The 22,141-nt window shown below is 38.8% G+C and overlaps 3 protein-coding genes across 6 annotated transcripts in view; 2 read left to right on the top strand and 1 right to left on the bottom strand.

Annotated features, from left to right (window-relative positions):
• The first annotated feature begins 621 nt into the window (after positions 1-621).
• mor (SWI/SNF- related protein mor) lies at positions 622-5,413 on the top strand. Of its 2 annotated transcripts, none has more exons than XM_089851611.1 (2): positions 622-743; positions 1,263-5,413. In XM_089851611.1, the coding sequence occupies exon 2, from the start codon at positions 1,265-1,267 to the stop codon at positions 5,165-5,167; it is 3,903 nt and encodes a 1,300-aa protein (XP_089707737.1). In that variant the 5' UTR covers positions 622-743; positions 1,263-1,264; the 3' UTR covers positions 5,168-5,413. The 2 variants fall into 2 exon arrangements, with proteins under 2 accessions (XP_089707737.1, XP_089707736.1); XM_089851610.1 differs by lacking the exon at positions 622-743 and adding an exon at positions 771-1,148.
• A 1,467-nt stretch (positions 5,414-6,880) lies between these two features.
• Positions 6,881-11,013, top strand: LOC149629932 (glycosylated lysosomal membrane protein A-like). The gene is made up of 6 exons (XM_089851722.1): positions 6,881-6,964; positions 7,035-7,319; positions 8,521-8,721; positions 8,795-9,022; positions 9,875-10,143; positions 10,851-11,013. Exons 1-6 carry the CDS (start codon positions 6,881-6,883, stop codon positions 11,011-11,013), a joined length of 1,230 nt encoding a protein of 409 aa, XP_089707848.1.
• A 1,599-nt stretch (positions 11,014-12,612) lies between these two features.
• The window catches only part of PCB (Pyruvate carboxylase), a 38,531-nt gene continuing 29,002 nt past the window's right edge, over positions 12,613-22,141 (bottom strand). For all 3 annotated transcript variants that reach the window (XM_089851586.1, XM_089851587.1, XM_089851588.1), the window contains one exon: positions 12,613-14,120. In XM_089851586.1, coding sequence (XP_089707712.1) covers positions 13,869-14,120 — 252 coding nt within the window. In that variant the 3' untranslated portion in view covers positions 12,613-13,868. The remainder of the gene's footprint in view (positions 14,121-22,141) is intronic.

Raw genomic sequence — 22,141 nt, 5'->3', positions numbered from 1 at the left:
GTTGCCTCTATCGTAAAAGGGACTAGAATGCGGCCCTTTGTTGTGTGTGGAGGTGGAAAGATTTGGGACTTTACATCCACTTTAAAGGGAGCAATCATATACAATCTTAAGTACGCCTAAAATACACTAAGAAATATCCGAGTCCGCATATAAAGAAGTATCCGACAACACACAAATACAGAAAATATCCCACCCCACAAATAGAGAAGTTTCCCACCCCACGAATAGAGAAGTTTCCCACCCGACGAATAGAGAAGTTTCCCATCCCACGAATAGAGGAGTTTCCCATCCCACGAATAGAGAAGTTTCCCACCCGACGAATAGAGAAGTTTCCCACCCGACGAATAGAGAAGTTTCCCACCCCACAAATAAAGAAGTATCCCACCCCACAAATAAAGAAGTATCCCACCCCACAAATAGAGAAGTATCCCACCCCACAAATAGAGAAGTATCCCACCCCACAAATAGAGAAGTTTCCCAACCCACAAGGTCCACGAGTTTTTCAAGTTTGAATTTCGCGCCAAAATGCGAAGAGCAGGTAGTAAGCGCTCCTATCTGGAAACGCGTTGAACTTTCCTCGCTTTTAGGATAAGGGGGCCGGTAACTGGAATTTCCTTTCTGCAGTTTTCTCTCCGATTTTATTAGAAACCGCTACAGTAACGCCGAGTCGCAGTGCGCGCGTCCCCATCGAACGGCTCTCTCTCTCGTCTGGTCTGGTGTGTGGAGCAGCAGCAGCGCTCAAGGTAAGAGTAGTTTTACGCACGCCCCCTTACTTTCGTTCCCCCATAGCTTGTGTTTGGTTAACGTTGCCTTTGTGTGTTGTGTGAAGAATTCGGCGTCTTTTTACCGGTAAACGGACCGCAAATCGCGGACGGTACTCTCTGTATTACGTATAAAAAAATATGAAATATAAACAAGAGTTTATAAATTAAGATAGAGTGTAAATAAGTAAATAGTTTATTGAGAATTCGATCTCGTGACGCGCCATTTGTAGGCGTGCTTGGGTAGGTTTTTTCCCCGCTGTAGCGTAGTAGTTGACAAAGACTCGGGGCTGCGGATACTTTAGACTTTATAGACTTTTGTCGCTGAAAGTTTCGAGAAAAGAAACTGATACATACGTGGAAGATACTCTGGAATGTCCGATGAAGGTATTTTGAGAGTGTTCATAATAAAATAAAAAAAATTACGGGAGATTATCGGTAATATTGTTGGAAATAAGCTAAGCCTCGGCTCGTATCTGGTTTGCTTATTATAATTGGCAGAGATGGCTGCTGTACGAAAAAAGGATGGCGGACCAAACGTCAAGTTTTTCGACTCCAACGAAACTGTCGCTCAGTTTGACAGCGTCCGACAGTGGCTACAAAAGAACTGTAAAAAATACACGCAAGCGGAACCACCCACCAATAAGGGTTTAGCCAGTCTAGTAGTTCAACTGATTCAATTCCAAGAGGACGCCTTCGGAAGGACCGTTAGTAAACCTCCGTTGACGCGTCTCCCCATGAAATGTTTCTTGGAATTTCGACCGGGAGGATCTTTATGCCACATTCTGGCTTCGGTTTACAAGTTTAAAAGCGAGCAAGGATGGCGGCGTTTCGATTTCCAGTCTCCGTCTCGGATGGATCGGAATGTGGAAATGTTCATGACCATTGAGAAAACGTTGGTACAAAACAAGTGTCTCTCTCTGCCTCATATCTACATCATGCCGGAAGTTGAGAAGCAATTGGGCATGAGGTTGAAAGACGTGGTAAAACGCCATCAAGGTACCATCGCCGAATCCCTGGACGAAGCTAGTCATCTAGTTTACGCCCCGGCACCCAGCACCGATAGTTCGGGCGGCGAAGAATGGGTGCGCGTCGTCATGAAAAGGGATAAGAATGTGATGCTTCATTGGCTCTATTACCCCGATAGTTACGACACTTGGGTCACCAACTTGGACATAGATCAAGAACCCGAATCTCCTCGACCCCATTCCGGACCTTACGAGGTCAACGCCCGTTGGTTACTCGATTTAGACGAATATAACGAATGGATGAACGAAGACGATTACGAAATCGAAACGGACCCGACCGGCAAAAGAAGGTCACCCAGAGGCAAATACACCTTGGAGGAACTCTTAGCTTCGGAAGGTGACCGACGCGAGAAGAAGGGCAAGAAACGGCGTCGCTCCCCGTCACCTCCCATGGATAAACGGAAGAGAAAGGGTGGCAGAAGCCCCGCTGTTGGTGGCAAGAAAAAATACCTCCGAGGCGATGACGAATCCGATGATTTAACGAAAGACATGGAAGACCCGTCTCCGGAACCTAGCTTACAGGAAGTAGCCCTTCCTAAAGCCATCAACGTCCCCAGGAGTGCCAAGGACAACGAACTACAACCGTTAAAAGGCGGGACAGTTGCTGACCTTGACCTCGGCGAAGGCGACGACAAGTCCGAGAAAGAAGAGAAAATTAAAACATCCCGGCCCGGATCTCCGTCTCAAACCAGAGTCGAAAAGGATAAAGATGACGGACAGGACGATAACGTGACGGAACAAGCCAATCACATCATAATCCCCAGTTACTCGGCATGGTACGATTACAACAGCGTCCATGCCATCGAACGACGCGCCATGCCAGAGTTCTTCAACTCAAAAAATAAATCAAAAACACCGGAAGTGTACATCGCTTACCGGAACTTCATGGTCGATACCTATCGCTTGAATCCGACCGAATACTTGACCGTCACAGCTTGCCGTAGAAATCTAGCCGGGGATGTCTGCGCCATCATGCGTGTCCACGCATTTTTGGAACAATGGGGGTTAATCAATTACCAAGTTGACGCCGATAGTCGCCCGACGCCCATGGGACCCCCGTCGACTTCGCATTTCCACGTACTTATCGATACCCCTTCCGGTTTACAAGCCATGAATCCGCCTCGAGCCCCACAAACTTCCGCTACCCAGCAACTGTTGAATCTCGATAAAAATAAAGATACTCCGCCTACCATTACGACGACCGCGTCTTCGACAACGACCACTTCCGCTTCGGTACCTGCGACTGAAACCAAGGAAGATACGGCGGCCAAATCGGCCATTGGGGATAATTTCGGGTTGAGGATGGACCAGTACTCCAAGAAGAATGCGTACATGAAGAATAAAGCCGCGGCCACGGTCAGTCGTGAATGGAACGAACAGGAAACACTTTTGTTGCTAGAAGCCTTGGAAATGCATAAGGATGATTGGAATAAAGTCTGCGAACACGTGGGAAGTCGGACGCAAGACGAGTGTATCCTACATTTCCTTCGTTTACCGATTGAAGACCCGTACCTCGATGACCCCAACATGGGTGGCGGTGCCCTGGGACCGTTGGCCTACCAACCCATCCCGTTTTCCAAATCAGGAAACCCCATTATGAGTACGGTGGCTTTCCTAGCGTCCGTGGTCGATCCGAGAGTGGCTTCGGCAGCCGCTAAAGCCGCCATCGAAGAGTTTGCTAAAATAAAGGATGAAGTACCATCGGCGCTATTAGACGCCCATCTCAAGAACGTTGAAGCAGCGGCGGCTGACGGTAATGCCGACCCTAAGGCCGGTTTAACTATGACTGGTATCGCCGGAACCATAGAGAAACCAGAGGAGGAAGAGACTGAAAAGGGAGAGAAGGACAAGGAAACTGAATCCCAGGATAGCGTCGAACTACCTTCGTTGAAAAGCGAAAAATCGCCTGATAAAGTTGAACCGATGGAGACTGATAAGGATAAGTCTAGTGGCGGTGAGAAGACGGTCGAAGCCATGGATGAAAGTGCCCAACAGGAAAAACCAGAGAAGTCCGAAACGGGAGGTGGTGTTGAAGGCGCTGAGAAAAAGGATGAGGACGAAGAAGATTCCATTCTCAAAATCCCGGAGACAGATCAGGACCGATTGATAAAGGACGCCCAGTTGTCCACAGCCGCTGCAGCAGCTTTAGGGGCCGCCGCCGTTAAGGCCAAACATCTGGCCGCTGTTGAGGAAAGGAAGATCAAGTCTTTGGTCGCATTATTGGTTGAAACGCAAATGAAGAAGTTGGAGATTAAACTAAGACACTTTGAAGAATTGGAAGTCATAATGGACAGGGAAAGAGAAACTTTAGAATATCAGAGACAACAATTGATCCAAGAAAGGCAGCAATTCCATATGGAGCAATTGCGGGCCGCCGAATTCCGGGCCAGGCAACAAGCGCACGCCGCTATGATTGCTCAGCAAAATGCCTCCGCCTCGACTACCACCTCTTCGCCAGCAACTACGGCTACCATAACCACGTCATCCGACACTACGGTCTCCGAAACGCCCCCGGCACCGTCTTCGTATCCAGCACATTCCACTCAACCTCCTCCACCGACACCTTCAACTCAACCGGCGGCACCTCAAGCGCAACCGGCCAATTTACCACCACCGGCGCCACCCGTCACCGCGCCAATTCAACAACAAATCAGACCATCTTTCCCTCCAACAAGAATGCCGGTTATTCCCCCGACTCCGGTTATGAATCAACCCGTACCAGGATCTCCTTATCCACCTTCTGTACCGAGTCACCCTCAAATGCCAAGTCACCCACCACCACCTTCTCATTACCCAAGTGGCGCCATGATGCCGCCTCATATGCCCATGTCGCAACCTCCAATGCACGGTCCGCAGATGAATCAACCGCCTAATATGTCACCCATGATGCAACAACCTCCGGGTGGTCCGCCGCCTCACATGACTCCAATGGGACACGGACCCCCACCACCACCCGATCAGTCAATGCTACCACCTCCCGGTGGTGTGGGAATGCCACCCGGACCACCTCACATGGGCCAGGGTCCTCCACCACCCAGACCCGGAATGCACGGTCCGTATTCATCCATGCCTGGTGGCCCTCAACAACCCGGACCCGGCGGACCTCATCAATACCCGACCCCGGATAGCAGTCAGCATTTACACGGAAATTTCAGACCACCCACTCCCATGGGTCCCGGTCCGGGAATGGGAGGCATGTCACCTCATCCCATGCCACCCGGTGGCTTAGGGGTGGCGCCACCAATGCCACAAGGACCGCAAGGCCCCAATATGAGAAGCGAAACCCCGCCGGTGGAGAGTCCGTGTACACCCGGAAGTCAACCATCTAATGATAACGCGGGTTCCGGAAGTGAACCAAACCCAACACCCGATCAGTGATACTTTTAAAAGTATTTAAGGAACTGTTTGATTATATTAAACATACATTTAAGTTAATTTTAATTAAGTGATTCCCATTGAAGGGGGACTGTACCAATTTTGTTTTAAAGTTGTTCGAGAACAGAAAATATTGGTTGATGATGATGTCATTATAGTTTTTACAGTTTTTTTTGTCTATCAGTTTTTCTATCATTGGAAGTTTTGTGTTCAAAAATAAAAATAAAAATTTCCTACCTGTCAAACGAATCTTTGAGTTCTTCTTCGACTTGGATTCAATTCAATTCAATTCAAACTTTATTTTTTTTTGTGTTATTTACATATATAGTGAACCATATAGTGGATTCAAGGGGGGGGAGTTAATCACTTCAAGGATGATGGGGGAAGATGCGTAATCTGATGGAAATCGGGCCGCTAACTATGGAACGACTTGGGTCCGGTGGGACGCTAGAAATGGGGGAGGAATACGCGGAAAAATGGCGGCCCGTCTACGTCAGATGAATGAGGAAGACCGCTCGCCATTTTCCCGTGTGTCCTCCCCCATTTTCTAGTGTCCCACCGGACCTGAGCCGTTCCACAGTTAGCAGGACCATTTCTCACAGATTACAAACCCTTTAACCTGGAAAACCGGGAAAAAGCAGGGAAATAAATAGTTGACAAAAACCTCAGGGAAATTTAGAACTTTTAGTAAAATTCAGGGAAATCAGGGAAATTTGTGTCAAACAGGGGCCGAGTAATTAAGCAAAATGTTCATAAACATACCCCCTCCATATTATTAATATTGCACTGCACTTTGGAGGCTCACAACTCTGGTTATATTAGAGATACGGGGATGCCTCTAGAGTATGTAATAGTCCTATTTGCCCCCCTCCTCCTTCGTTAACATTTGCTCCATAGGATACTTCATATACGGGAAAAACCTGGAAAATTCGGGGAAGTATATGGGGGGAAAACCTGGAAATCTCAGGGAAATTTGTTTTCCAAAAGTTGTATGAACCCTGGTATCCCATCCTTGACTTCTTAGCACTCAACCGTGTTCCAATTCGTTCGCGAATTGTTTAGACTATTATATTGTGAAATCTGATATGCAGAGTCCCAAGATTGTTAGTTACAGATTGCGCTGGAAATACAATGCACGTCACTTTTGGAGTTGCGTCTCTTCAGATTTAGTGAGCAGATATCGAGTCGAGTCCCTATATTAATCCAATTAGCGTTAATCCCACCACCGCGAGCTGATCTGCACACGTTAAATATTTCAAAGCGATTCCAGAGAGATTAATGGAATACGTTATTAGTGTCCAAGTTGCTTTGTGTTAGCATAAGTTCGTGGGATATGTTCCATCCATAAGTTTGTCACTGGTAACTTAGAAACTGGAGCTTGTAATTTTGGAGTGATTGGAGTAGGTAATAGATTCAGGGTAAAGCGACATACGCCTGGTGAGTCGGGCGCTGCTGTCAAAGGGGGCTTAGTAATACAGACAAAATAGGAACTAGATGGAAGTCCTGCAAAATTAACCACCGAGTGTAGGACTTCAATTCTCGCTTACGAGCTGTAAGTCTCTCAGTAGCACTACGAAGTATAGGTCGTGTCATACTTATGGAAGGAACATATCTTATAAACTTATTGTGTTAGTTAAGGGACCTCCTGATAAGCTAAACCAATTTTTCCTTACCAGTAACAATATTTAAATTTTATAGAAAATTTTAATCAGAAAAATGGTTTTGAAACCAATTTACGCCGCCATTTTGACCGTTTTATGGTTAACAATTACAATCAATGGAACTACTCCATCACGAAAAGTAGTTACAATTAAACCTTTTCTATTCAGCCCAGTTCAGTTTTCAACCCAAAACTTTCACGATATTTTAGCTAACGGTTCAATTGAACCCGGGTTGCGACCCGAGCGTGTGTCACCAAAATAGAAATACGTCATCGTATAATTTGATTTACACTAAAGCCGAAGGTAGCAACGACACCTTTCATCATTTATGGAGCACCATCGGGTCACCCGCATCCCTGATATTCCTAACCTCAACAACGTCAAAGATGACGATTGATTTTGATCAATTGATCAGTCAAAATTCAACGGGCGTCAAAGGGGCCATCAAGTTTTCCGAAGAACCATTCTACGCTTCAGGCCTGATCATTTCAAAGGTAAATTGAGGATAGGATGGCGACCTGTGTTCATGGCGTGTTAGGTTAGGTTAAGGTTAATTATTGTTGGGTTCGGGTTAATTATTGTTGGGTTCGGGTTAATTATTGTTGGGGCTCGCATTAGTTATTGTTTCGGGGTTCGAGTTAGTTATTGTTTCGGGGTTCGAGTTAGTTATTGTTTCGGGGTTCGAGTTAGTTATTGTTTCGGGGTTCGAGTTAGTTATTGTTTCGGGGTTCGAGTTAGTTATTGTTTCGGGGTTCGAGTTAGTTATTGTTTCGGGGTTCGAGTTAGTTATTGTTTCGGGGTTCGAATTAGTTATTGTTTCGGGGTTCGAATTAGTTTTTTTTTTGCTCCATTTAATTGTCGAGCTAGGGCTATGACGCCTTACAGCTCCAATCTAACGAACATAAAGTAACCAAATAGTACAAAAAAGATAGGGAGTGGTGGATTACTTTCCCTTCATCCGAGTTAAATTTTAAGAAACTTGCGTAGTTGGAATTTAAAGAGGGGAAGAGTGGGTTGGGACACCACTTCGTTAGGAAGGGAGTTCCAGATGGGTATAGTCCTGTTGTTGGGTTCGGGTTAATTATTGTTGGGGTTCGAATTAGTTATTGTTGGGGTTCGAATTAGTTATTGTTGGGGTTCGAATTAGTTATTGTTGGGGTTCGAATTAGTTATTGTTGGGGTTCGAATTAGTTATTGTTGGGGTTCGAATTAGTAATTGTTGAGGTTCGAATTAGTAATTCTTGGGGTCCGAGTGCGTTATTCTTGGGGTCCGAGTGCGTTATTCTTGGGGTCCGAGTGCGTTATTCTTGGGGTTCGAGTGCGTTATTCTTGGGGTTCGAGTGCGTTATTCTTGGGGTTCGAGTGCGTTATTCTTGGGGTTCGAGTGCGTTATTCTTGGGGTTCGAGTGCGTTATTCTTGGGGTTCGAGTGCGTTATTCTTGGGGTTCGAGTGCGTTATTCTTGGGGTTCGAGTGCGTTATTCTTGGGGTTCGAGTGCGTTTTTCTTGGGGTTCGAGTGCGTTTTTCTTGGGGTTCGAGTGCGTTTTTCTTGGGGTTCGAGTGCGTTTTTCTTGGGGTTAGAGTGCGTTATTGTTGGGTTCGGAGGGGGGACAGGTTTCCCTCTTATAGCTGGTTAAATTCTTAAATTCGAGGGAATATTGATCAAAGTACTTAAACAAATTTTTGTCCAATCAGTTGGTCCAATTCAACGACAGCGCCGATGATGGTTTAATGCCTTCGAACTGTTCCCAAATGATCATTAATTCGCTTAATGATTTAAAATGGGACGCGGTTAAAGACAGTATCGCGTCCTCTGATAGCCACGGTCAAGCTACTTTCTCAACTCTAAGTTACGACAATGATGACGTTCTTGGTGAAGGACGTGTCACCTTAAAAGTAAGAGTAACGCGTCATGTTCAGGCCAAAAATAGCCACACTTCGCTAGCAACAGTTCGTTTAACCTTTGCAGTTTGACGTATCAGGCCTGGAAGAAGAGCACGATGACACTTTACCGAAACTTTTACGCAATTCAAACTCGTCTCAAATTAAGTTAGATTTGTACGGTCTTCCGACGAATTTCAATGGCTCTAGATACGCGGTTGAAATAGTTTTATTCAATTCTGAAACCGAAAATGGCGATTGGGATAAAACCATTTTGGACCTGATTAACGATGAATACACTCCAGGAGTGTTCAAAGTAAAAACAAACATATTAGTAAATAGTAATACGCAATTCCGGGAACAGTTTTAGGCCTAATCTCCGATCAAATTTAGGCCTAATCCCCGACCAAATTTAGGCCTGATCCCCGACCAAATTTAGGCAATAATCCCCGACCAAATTTAGGCAATAATCCCCGACCAAATTTAGGCAATAATCCCCGACCAAATTTAGGCAATAATCCCCCGACCAAATTTAGGCAATAATCCCCCGACCAAATTTAGGCAATAATCCCCCGACCAAATTTAGGCAATAATCCCCCGACCAAATTTAGGCAATAATCCCCCGACCAAATTTAGGCAATAATCCCCCGACCAAATTTAGGCAATAATCCCTCCGACCCAATTTAGGCAATAACCCCCCGACCGAATTTAGGCAATAATCCCCCGACCGAATTTAGGCATAATCCCCCGACCGAATTTAGGCAACAATCCCCCGACCGAATTTAGGCAATAATCCCTCCGACCAAATTTAGGCCTAATCCCCCGATCAAATTTAGGCAATAATCCCCCCGACCAAATTTAGGACTAATCCCCCCGACCAAATTTAGGCCTAATCCCTCCGAACCAAATTTAGGCCCAATCCCTCCGAACCAAATTTAGGCCTAATCCCTCAGAACCAAATTTAGGCCTAATCCCCTACCAAATTTAGGCAATAATCCCCCCCGACAAAATTTAGGCCTAATCTCCTATCAAATTTAGGCAATAATCCCCCGACAAAATTTAGGCAATAATCCCCCCGACAAAATTTAGGCAATAATCCCTCCCCCGACAAAATTTAGGCAATAATCACCATAGAACCCAATGGTACTAATTAATTTTGAACTTCTAGAACGTTCAATTAAAATCAGTTCAAAGTAAGAAAGCCGGTTTTGGGAATTTCTTAACTTGGAAACCGATCGCGTACACCAGCGGCGAGTTAACGGTCACCGACTCAACCTTGGTTAACTTGAACGATCTACGACAAAGCAACGATACGGACGAGATACCATTTAGTATCGCGGACGCTTACTTTGACAGGAAGGATGTATCGCAAATATTCAATGTTTCCTTTGGGACTGAGCAGGACGGGTTCTTTGAAAAATATCAGTACACGTCATGGTAAGTATAATTATTTTCAAGAGAAATTAACTAGGAGCGTGAGAGTTCTGCCTTTTTGGTTGCGAGTCCAAGTTTAAGTACTCGCCGAGTCCTTGAGCCCAATTTCCCAGTACTCGCGAGTCCTTAAAGTTCTAAAACTTGTTAGCCGAGTCCGATAAGAGTCCTTAAAACTTTCTAGCCGAGTCCAATAAGAGTCCCAAGACTCATAATGAGAGTCCGCGAGTCCAATAAAAGTCCTAAAACTTGTTAGCCGAGTCCGATGAGTCCCAAGACTCATAATGCGAGTCCAATAAAAGTCCTAAAACTTGTTAGCCGAGTCAGATAAGAGTCCTTAAAACTTGCTAGCCAAGCCCAATAAGAGTCCTAAGACTCATTATGCGAGTCCAGGAGTCCAATAAAAGTCCTAAAACTTGTTATCCGAATTCAATTTAATTTTTCCCTTAATTACTATTAACTAGAAACTAATTATTCATGATAATTAGTGTATTAATGTGGAATAGAAAATAGAACGCGCCTTGAGCATGAGAACTAGGCCCATAGCTATGTTTTTGGCTTTTTGCCTTGCTGGCATTGTTTACTGAAAGCAGCTTGTTGACCACTCTCGACTCGCCAAGGAAAAATGGAATGGACTCTCTTTGTGGCCGAGTACTCGGGTTAAAGCGTAGAGTGCATGTCACTGAAATTTTATTTTATGATTTCCCGAACAGGGCTCTGGTTTATGGCGTGGGAGTTCCAACAAATGAAACATTCTCCATCTTGGTCATCTTGACCGTCGCGTGCGGTACGGGAATTCCCATCCTATTAATGTTTGTCAGTTCCGTCTACATTCTAAGATCCAAGTACTTGAAGAGAAAACAAGCTCGGGATTAAATCAAGTGCTGGTTCAATAAAATTCTCAGGAAGTAATTATATGTAATTAATTAATCTACGTCCTTATTCCTGATGCGTGCGCCAAGGCTTAATGCGCGACTTTAACCAGGGATGATGGGGTGAGAGAAATAGGCATGCCAACTGTGGAATGGCTCAGGTTGGGTGGGATACCAAAAAAAGGGGGGGACTCAATTGTAATTGGTTCGTCTGTACCTTATTCTTGACCAAGTACCAATGCGTCCGACTATTCCACTCAACCTGAGACGTTTGGTGCGCCGTTTTTCCATGCTCCGCCCATGACCCTCGATTTAAATAAAGCGTCGTCTGCTTAGAGTCCAAAAATAAACACATTTGTCAGTTAAAAATCGCATATAAGCCTTTGCGCGCCGATTTCTCTCAGATTTTCCATGCTCCGCCCATCATACTTGATTTTAAATAAAGCGTCGTCTGCTTTAGAGTCCAAAATAATAACCACATTTGTCGGTTAAAAATCGCGAGATAAGCCTTGGCGCGCCGATTTCTCTCAGATTTTCCATGCTCGACCCATCATCCTCGATTTAAACAAAGCGTCGTCTGCTTTAGAGTCCAAAAATAACCACATTTGTCAGTTAAAAATCGCGAGATAAGCCTTTGCGCGCCGATTTCTCTCAGATTTCCCACGCTCCGCCCATCATCTATTTAAATAAAGCGTCGTCTGCTTTAGAGTCCAAAGATAACCAAATTTGTCAGTGAATTAAAATCGCGTGATAAGCCTTGGCGCACGCATCGAGAATAAGGACGGTCGTGTATTGTAACTAAGCAATCATTCCGGTGGTTATATTCGATGATTAAATTACCATAAACGCCACTCACCTGTGATTACGAGAATCTGAACCTTGAAAGTGATTAATATTTGAGCAGTTTTGTATGTTGTAAAAATTCACCATACTACTCAAAGACTATAAAACTATATAAATGTAAATAATTCATTGTAATTAAGCCTAAAGTGTTGAAATAAATTCTTTATAATTAAGCCTAAGCCTTTGAAATAAATTCTTTATAATTAAGCCTAAGCCTTTGAAATAAATTCTTCATAATTAAGCCTAAGCCTTTGAAATAAATTCTTCATAATTAAGCCTAAGCCTTTGAAATAAATTCTGTGTAATTAAGCCTAAGCCTTTGAAATAAATCCTTTATAATTAAGCCTAAGCCTTGGATATAAATCCTTTATAATTAAGCTTAAGCCTTTGAAATAAATCCTTTATAATTAAGCCTAAGCCTTTGAAATAAATCCTTTATAATTAAGCCTAAGCCTTTGAAATAAATCCTTTATAATTAAGCCTAAGCCTTTGAAATAAATCCTTTATAATTGAGACTGAGCCTATGAAATAAATTCTTCATAATTAAGCCTAAACCTATGAAATAAATTCTTCATAATTAAGCCTAAACCTTTGAAATAAATTCTTCATAATTAAGCCTAAGCCTTTGAAATAAATTATTCAAAATTAAGCCTAAGCCTTTGAAATAAATTCTTCATAATTAAGCCTAAACCTTTGAAATAAATTCACTGTAATTAAGCCTAAATTGTTTGAAGCATAAGTAAATAAAGAAGTCCATAAGTTAATAACAAGATCGCACGGCAAATACTTTTTATAAACAATAAACTCTAATATATATATTTATGCTTTAACATATTGTGGACGATCTGTACAAAGTCGTCCTCTCTATACACGTACCCGATCAGATTTACTCTATTTACAAATAACAATCAATGATTTTTATTATAATTAACCGATCATATAAGATTAAACCTCTGTAGAAAAAAAGCTATCAAAAATCGTCCAATTTCAAAATAATCAATCAACAGATACCAGAATTCCTCGCGATATTATGATAAAAAACCAACCAAAATAATCACCTATGCTATATATCCATTAACCTGGCAGCCCTGTTGGTAACAAAGGCTGATCGCCCACACAATGATCGATCGTTCGGAATTTTTAAAATAAATGATCGATCCCATATTATGAAGACAAATTGACGATCGATCCTCATTTTTGAAGACAAATAGACGATCGATCCTCATTTTTGAAGACAAATTGACGATCGATCCTCATTTTTGAAGACAAATTGACGATCGATCCTTATTTTTTAGGACAAATTGACAATCGATCCTCATTTTTGAGGAAAAAAATAATGATCGATCCTCATTTTTGAGCACAAATTTGAGGACAAATTGACGATCGATCCTCATTTTTGAGGACAAATTGACGATCGATCCTCATTTTTGAGGACAAATTGACGATCGATCCTCATTTTTGAGGACAAATTGACGATCGATCCTCATTTTTGAGGACAAATTGACGATCGATCCTCATTTTTGAGGACAAATTGACGATCGATCCTCATTTTTGAGGACAAATTAACGATCGATCCTCATTTTTGAGGACAAATTAACGATCGATCCTCATTTTTGAAGACAAATTAACGATCGATCCTCATTTTTGAAGACAAATTGACGATCGATCCTCATTTTTGAGGACAAATTGACGATCGCTCCCTATTTTTTAGGACAAATTCACCATCGATCCTCATTTTAAAAAACAAATTCACGATCGATCCTTATTTTAAAAAACAAATTCACGATCGATCCTTATTTTAAAAAACAAATTCACGATCGATCCTTATTTTTAAGACAAATTCATGATCGATCCGGATTTTTTTAAATGATCGATAATTTTTTTTGAAATTATAAATGGATCCCTAATTTAAATTAGAAATTATGGCTAGAATAGTTAACTAGATAAAAAATGAGTACCATTTTCAGGGTCTCTAGAGGTCAGTCAGGTCCGGGTTCAACCCTTTTGTTATTATTATTATTCCTCGATCATCATTAAGAGATCGTTTCCGTCCAGTTTCATGTCCTTGTCGACGTTGACGGACTTGACAGTACCTGACAAGGGCGCTTGAACCACCATTTCCATTTTCATGGCGCTGAGGACGACCAAGGGTTCTCCCTTGACGACTTTCTGGCCCTCTTTGACGCAGACGTCAATGACTGTCCCTGGCATGGGAGCCCCAACCGAACCTTTCACTGATTTGTCAGCCTTTGGATGGGTGTGCACTTCCTACAAAGACGCGTTAAAACGTGTAATTGCCGATTCCGCCAAACTTAGTAAAGGCTAGATTCAGCCCGTCTGCGTGGGCAAGCTCTGATTAGTTCGGAGGGGTTTGATATTTACACGAAATCCCGTAAGCTTCTAGTAAAATCACGAAATCTTTGAAGAAATCGTGAAATTACGAAATCTTTGAAGAAATCGTGAAATTACGAAATCTTTGACAAAATCGTGAAATTACGAAATCTTTGAAGAAATCGTGAAATTACGAAATCTTTGAAGAAATCGTGAAATTACGAAATCTTTGAAGAAATCGTGAAATTACGAAATCTTTGAAGAAATCGTGAAATTACGAAATCTTTGAAGAAATCGTGAAATTACGAAATCTTTGAAGAAATCGTGAAATTACGAAATCTTTGAAGAAATCGTGAAATTACGAAATCTTTGAAGAAATCGTGAAATTACGAAATCTTTGAAGAAATCGTGAAATTACGAAATCTTTGAAGAAATCGTGAAATTACGAAATCTTTGAAGAAATCGTGAAATTACGAAATCTTTGACAAAATCGTGAAATTACGAAATCTTTGAAGAAATCGTGAAATTACGAAATCTTTGAAGAAATCGTGAAATTACGAAATCTTTGAAGAAATCGTGAAATTACGAAATCTTTGAAGAAATCGTGAAATTACGAAATCTTTGAAGAAATCGTGAAATTACGAAATCTTTGAAGAAATCGTGAAATTACGAAATCTTTGAAGAAACCGTGAAATTACGAAATCTTTGAAGAAATCGTGAAATTACGAAATCTTTGAAGAAACCGTGAAATTACGAAATCTTTGAAGAAATCGTGAAATTACGAAATCTTTGAAGAAATCGTGAAATTACGAAATCTTTGAAGAAATCGTGAAATTACGAAATCTTTGAAGAAATCGTGAAATTACGAAATCTTTGAAGAAATCGTGAAATTACGAAATCTTTGAAGAAATCGTGAAATTACGAAATCTTTGAAGAAATCGTGAAATTACGAAATCTTTGAAGAAATCGTGAAATTACGAAATCTTTGAAGAAATCGTGAAATTACGAAATCTTTGAAGAAATCGTGAAATTACGAAATCTTTGAAGAAATCGTGAAATTACGAAATCTTTGAAGAAATCGTGAAATTACGAAATCTTTGAAGAAATCGTGAAATTACGAAATCTTTGAAGAAATCGTGAAATTACGAAATCTTTGAAGAAATCGTGAAATTACGAAATCTTTGAAGAAATCGTGAAATTACGAAATCTTTGAAGAAATCGTGAAATTACGAAATCTTTGAAGAAATCGTAAAATTACGAAATCTTTGAAGAAATCGTGAAATTACGAAATCTTTGAAGAAATCGTGAAATTACGAAATCTTTGAAGAAATTGCTAAATGAAAGAAGGAATCGCGAAATCAAAGTTCAAGAAATCACGAAATCTTTGTCAAAAACGCGAAATTAAAGAATAAATCGCGAAATCAAAGTTCAAGAAATCACGAAATCTTTGTCAAAAACGCGAAATTAAAGAATAAATCGCGAAATCAAAGTTCAAGAAATCACGAAATCTTTGTCAAAAACGCGAAATTAAAGAATAAAATCGCGAAATCAAAGTTCAAGAAATCACGAAATCTTAGTCAAAAACGCGAAATTAAAGAATAAATCGCGAAATCAAAGAAGAAATCACGAAATCTTTGTCAAAAACGCGAAATTAAAGAATAAATCGCGAGTTCAAAGAAGAAATCACGAAATCTTTGTCAAAAACGCGAAATTAAAGAATAAATCGCGAGTTCAAAGAAGAAATCACGAAATCTTTGTCAAAAACGCGAAATTAAAGAATAAATCGCGAGTTCAAAGAAGAAATCACGAAATCTTTGTCAAAAACGCGAAATTAAAGAATAAATCGCGAAATCAAAGAAGAAATCACGAAATCTTTGTCAAAAACGCGAAATTAAAGAATAAATCGCGAAATCAAAGAAGAAATCACGAAATCTTTGTCAAAAACGCGAAATTAAAGAATAAATCGCGAGTTCAAAGAAGAAATCACGAAATCTTTGTCAAAAACGCGAAATTAAAGAATAAATCGCGAGTTCAAAGAAGAAATCACGAAATCTTTGTCAAAAACGCGAAATTAAAGAATAAATCGCGAGTTCAAAGAAGAAATCACGAAATCTTTGTCAAAAACGCGAAATTAAAGAATAAATCGCGAGTTCAAAGAAGAAATCACGAAATCTTTGTCAAAAACGCGAAATTAAAGAATAAATCGCGAAATCAAAGAAGAAATCACGAAATCTTTGTCAAAAACGCGAAATTAAAGAATAAATCGCGAGTTCAAAGAAGAAATCACGAAATCTTTGTCAAAAACGCGAAATTAAAGAATAAATCGCGAGTTCAAAGAAGAAATCACGAAATCTTTGTCAAAAACGCGAAATTAAAGAATAAATCGCGAGTTCAAAGAAGAAATCACGAAATCTTTGTCAAAAACGCGAAATTAAAGAATAAATCGCGAGTTCAAAGAAGAAATCACGAAATCTTTGTCAAAAACGCGAAATTAAAGAATAAATCGCGAGTTCAAAGAAGAAATCACGAAATCTTTGTCAAAAACGCGAAATTAAAGAATAAATCGCGAGTTCAAAGAAGAAATCACGAAATCTTTGTCAAAAACGCGAAATTAAAGAATAAATCGCGAGTTCAAAGAAGAAATCGCGAGTTCAAAGAAGAAATCACGAAATCTTTGTCAAAAACGCGAAATTAAAGAATAAATCGCGAGTTCAAAGAAGAAATCACGAAATCTTTGTCAAAAACGCGAAATTAAAGAATAAATCGCGAGTTCAAAGAAGAAATCACGAAATCTTTGTCAAAAACGCGAAATTAAAGAATAAATCGCGAGTTCAAAGAAGAAATCACGAAATCTTTGTCAAAAACGCGAAATTAAAGAATAAATCGCGAAATCAAAGAAGAAATCACGAAATCTTTGTCAAAAACGCGAAATTAAAGAATAAATCGCGAAATCAAAGAAGAAATCACGAAATCTTTGTCAAAAACGCGAAATTAAAGAATAAATCGCGAGTTCAAAGAAGAAATCACGAAATCTTTGTCAAAAACGCGAAATTAAAGAATAAATCGCGAGTTCAAAGAAGAAATCACGAAATCTTTGTCAAAAACGCGAAATTAAAGAATAAATCGCGAGTTCAAAGAAGAAATCACGAAATCTTTGTCAAAAACGCGAAATTAAAGAATAAATCGCGAAATCAAAGAAGAAATCACGAAATCTTTGTCAAAAACGCGAAATTAAAGAATAAATCGCGAAATCAAAGAAGAAATCACGAAATCTTTGTCAAAAACGCGAAATTAAAGAATAAATCGCGAGTTCAAAGAAGAAATCACGAAATCTTTGTCAAAAACGCGAAATTAAAGAATAAATCGCGAGTTCAAAGAAGAAATCACGAAATCTTTGTCAAAAACGCGAAATTAAAGAATAAATCGCGAGTTCAAAGAAGAAATCACGAAATCTTTGTCAAAAACGCGAAATTAAAGAATAAATCGCGAGTTCAAAGAAGAAATCACGAAATCTTTGTCAAAAACGCGAAATTAAAGAATAAATCGCGAAATCAAAGAAGAAATCACGAAATCTTTGTCAAAAACGCGAAATTAAAGAATAAATCGCGAGTTCAAAGAAGAAATCACGAAATCTTTGTCAAAAACGCGAAATTAAAGAATAAATCGCGAGTTCAAAGAAGAAATCACGAAATCTTTGTCAAAAACGCGAAATTAAAGAATAAATCGCGAGTTCAAAGAAGAAATCACGAAATCTTTGTCAAAAACGCGAAATTAAAGAATAAATCGCGAGTTCAAAGAAGAAATCACGAAATCTTTGTCAAAAACGCGAAATTAAAGAATAAATCGCGAGTTCAAAGAAGAAATCACGAAATCTTTGTCAAAAACGCGAAATTAAAGAATAAATCGCGAGTTCAAAGAAGAAATCACGAAATCTTTGTCAAAAACGCGAAATTAAAGAATAAATCGCGAGTTCAAAGAAGAAATCACGAAATCTTTGTCAAAAACGCGAAATTAAAGAATAAATCGCGAGTTCAAAGAAGAAATCACGAAATCTTTGTCAAAAACGCGAAATTAAAGAATAAATCGCGAAATCAAAGAAGAAATCACGAAATCTTTGTCAAAAACGCGAAATTAAAGAATAAATCGCGAAATCAAAGAAGAAATCACGAAATCTTTGTCAAAAACGCGAAATTAAAGAATAAATCGCGAGTTCAAAGAAGAAATCACGAAATCTTTGTCAAAAACGCGAAATTAAAGAATAAATCGCGAGTTCAAAGAAGAAATCACGAAATCTTTGTCAAAAACGCGAAATTAAAGAATAAATCGCGAGTTCAAAGAAGAAATCACGAAATCTTTGTCAAAAACGCGAAATTAAAGAATAAATCGCGAGTTCAAAGAAGAAATCACGAAATCTTTGTCAAAAACGCGAAATTAAAGAATAAATCGCGAAATCAAAGAAGAAATCACGAAATCTTTGTCAAAAACGCGAAATTAAAGAATAAATCGCGAAATCAAAGAAGAAATCACGAAATCTTTGTCAAAAACGCGAAATTAAAGAATAAATCGCGAGTTCAAAGAAGAAATCACGAAATCTTTGTCAAAAACGCGAAATTAAAGAATAAATCGCGAGTTCAAAGAAGAAATCACGAAATCTTTGTCAAAAACGCGAAATTAAAGAATAAATCGCGAGTTCAAAGAAGAAATCACGAAATCTTTGTCAAAAACGCGAAATTAAAGAATAAATCGCGAGTTCAAAGAAGAAATCACGAAATCTTTGTCAAAAACGCGAAATTAAAGAATAAATCGCGAGTTCAAAGAAGAAATCACGAAATCTTTGTCAAAAACGCGAAATTAAAGAATAAATCGCGAGTTCAAAGAAGAAATCACGAAATCTTTGTCAAAAACGCGAAATTAAAGAATAAATCGCGAGTTCAAAGAAGAAATCGCGAGTTCAAAGAAGAAATCACGAAATCTTTGTCAAAAACGCGAAATTAAAGAATAAATCGCGAGTTCAAAGAAGAAATCACGAAATCTTTGTCAAAAACGCGAAATTAAAGAATAAATCGCGAGTTCAAAGAAGAAATCACGAAATCTTTGTCAAAAACGCGAAATTAAAGAATAAATCGCGAGTTCAAAGAAGAAATCACGAAATCTTTGTCAAAAACGCGAAATTAAAGAATAAATCGCGAAATCAAAGAAGAAATCACGAAATCTTTGTCAAAAACGCGAAATTAAAGAATAAATCGCGAAATCAAAGAAGAAATCACGAAATCTTTGTCAAAAACGCGAAATTAAAGAATAAATCGCGAGTTCAAAGAAGAAATCACGAAATCTTTGTCAAAAACGCGAAATTAAAGAATAAATCGCGAGTTCAAAGAAGAAATCACGAAATCTTTGTCAAAAACGCGAAATTAAAGAATAAATCGCGAGTTCAAAGAAGAAATCACGAAATCTTTGTCAAAAACGCGAAATTAAAGAATAAATCGCGAAATCAAAGAAGAAATCACGAAATCTTTGTCAAAAACGCGAAATTAAAGAATAAATCGCGAAATCAAAGAAGAAATCACGAAATCTTTGTCAAAAACGCGAAATTAAAGAATAAATCGCGAGTTCAAAGAAGAAATCACGAAATCTTTGTCAAAAACGCGAAATTAAAGAATAAATCGCGAGTTCAAAGAAGAAATCACGAAATCTTTGTCAAAAACGCGAAATTAAAGAATAAATCGCGAGTTCAAAGAAGAAATCACGAAATCTTTGTCAAAAACGCGAAATTAAAGAATAAATCGCGAGTTCAAAGAAGAAATCACGAAATCTTTGTCAAAAACGCGAAATTAAAGAATAAATCGCGAAATCAAAGAAGAAATCACGAAATCTTTGTCAAAAACGCGAAATTAAAGAATAAATCGCGAGTTCAAAGAAGAAATCACGAAATCTTTGTCAAAAACGCGAAATTAAAGAATAAATCGCGAGTTCAAAGAAGAAATCACGAAATCTTTGTCAAAAACGCGAAATTAAAGAATAAATCGCGAGTTCAAAGAAGAAATCACGAAATCTTTGTCAAAAACGCGAAATTAAAGAATAAATCGCGAGTTCAAAGAAGAAATCACGAAATCTTTGTCAAAAACGCGAAATTAAAGAATAAATCGCGAGTTCAAAGAAGAAATCACGAAATCTTTGTCAAAAACGCGAAATTAAAGAATAAATCGCGAGTTCAAAGAAGAAATCACGAAATCTTTGTCAAAAACGCGAAATTAAAGAATAAATCGCGAGTTCAAAGAAGAAATCACGAAATCTTTGTCAAAAACGCGAAATTAAAGAATAAATCGCGAGTTCAAAGAAGAAATCACGAAATCTTTGTCAAAAACGCGAAATTAAAGAATAAATCGCGAGTTCAAAGAAGAAATCACGAAATCTTTGTCAAAAACGCGAAATTAAAGAATAAATCGCGAAATCAAAGAAGAAATCACGAAATCTTTGTCAAAAACGCGAAATTAAAGAATAAATCGCGAGTTCAAAGAAGAAATCACGAAATCTTTGTCAAAAACGCGAAATTAAAGAATAAATCGCGAGTTCAAAGAAGAAATCACGAAATCTTTGTCAAAAACGCGAAATTAAAGAATAAATCGCGAGTTCAAAGAAGAAATCACGAAATCTTTGTCAAAAACGCGAAATTAAAGAATAAATCGCGAGTTCAAAGAAGAAATCACGAAATCTTTGTCAAAAACGCGAAATTAAAGAATAAATCGCGAGTTCAAAGAAGAAATCACGAAATCTTTGTCAAAAACGCGAAATTAAAGAATAAATCGCGAGTTCAAAGAAGAAATCACGAAATCTTTGTCAAAAACGCGAAATTAAAGAATAAATCGCGAGTTCAAAGAAGAAATCACGAAATCTTTGTCAAAAACGCGAAATTAAAGAATAAATCGCGAGTTCAAAGAAGAAATCACGAAATCTTTGTCAAAAACGCGAAATTAAAGAATAAATCGCGAGTTCAAAGAAGAAATCACGAAATCTTTGTCAAAAACGCGAAATTAAAGAATAAATCGCGAGTTCAAAGAAGAAATCACGAAATCTTTGTCAAAAACGCGAAATTAAAGAATAAATCGCGAGTTCAAAGAAGAAATCACGAAATCTTTGTCAAAAACGCGAAATTAAAGAATAAATCGCGAGTTCAAAGAAGAAATCACGAAATCTTTGTCAAAAACGCGAAATTAAAGAATAAATCGCGAGTTCAAAGAAGAAATCACGAAATCTTTGTCAAAAACGCGAAATTAAAGAATAAATCGCGAGTTCAAAGAAGAAATCACGAAATCTTTGTCAAAAACGCGAAATTAAAGAATAAATCGCGAGTTCAAAGAAGAAATCACGAAATCTTTGTCAAAAACGCGAAATTAAAGAATAAATCGCGAGTTCAAAGAAGAAATCACGAAATCTTTGTCAAAAACGCGAAATTAAAGAATAAATCGCGAGTTCAAAGAAGAAATCACGAAATCTTTGTCAAAAACGCGAAATTAAAGAATAAATCGCGAGTTCAAAGAAGAAATCACGAAATCTTTGTCAAAAACGCGAAATTAAAGAATAAATCGCGAGTTCAAAGAAGAAATCACGAAATCTTTGTCAAAAACGCGAAATTAAAGAATAAATCGCGAGTTCAAAGAAGAAATCACGAAATCTTTGTCAAAAACGCGAAATTAAAGAATAAATCGCGAGTTCAAAGAAGAAATCACGAAATCTTTGTCAAAAACGCGAAATTAAAGAATAAATCGCGAGTTCAAAGAAGAAATCACGAAATCTTTGTCAAAAACGCGAAATTAAAGAATAAATCGCGAAATCAAAGAAGAAATCACGAAATCTTTGTCAAAAACGCGAAATTAAAGAATAAATCGCGAAATCAAAGAAGAAATCACGAAATCTTTGTCAAAAACGCGAAATTAAAGAATAAATCGCGAGTTCAAAGA

Source organism: Phalangium opilio, unplaced genomic scaffold (genome assembly GCF_054372755.1).
Source record: "Phalangium opilio isolate 3A_F unplaced genomic scaffold, DU_Popi_V2 ptg000105l_1, whole genome shotgun sequence".
Classification (NCBI taxonomy): Eukaryota; Metazoa; Arthropoda; class Arachnida; order Opiliones; family Phalangiidae; genus Phalangium; species Phalangium opilio.
The sequence above is the reverse complement of the archived record's forward strand: the minus strand, read 5'-3'. Positions and strand labels throughout refer to the sequence as shown.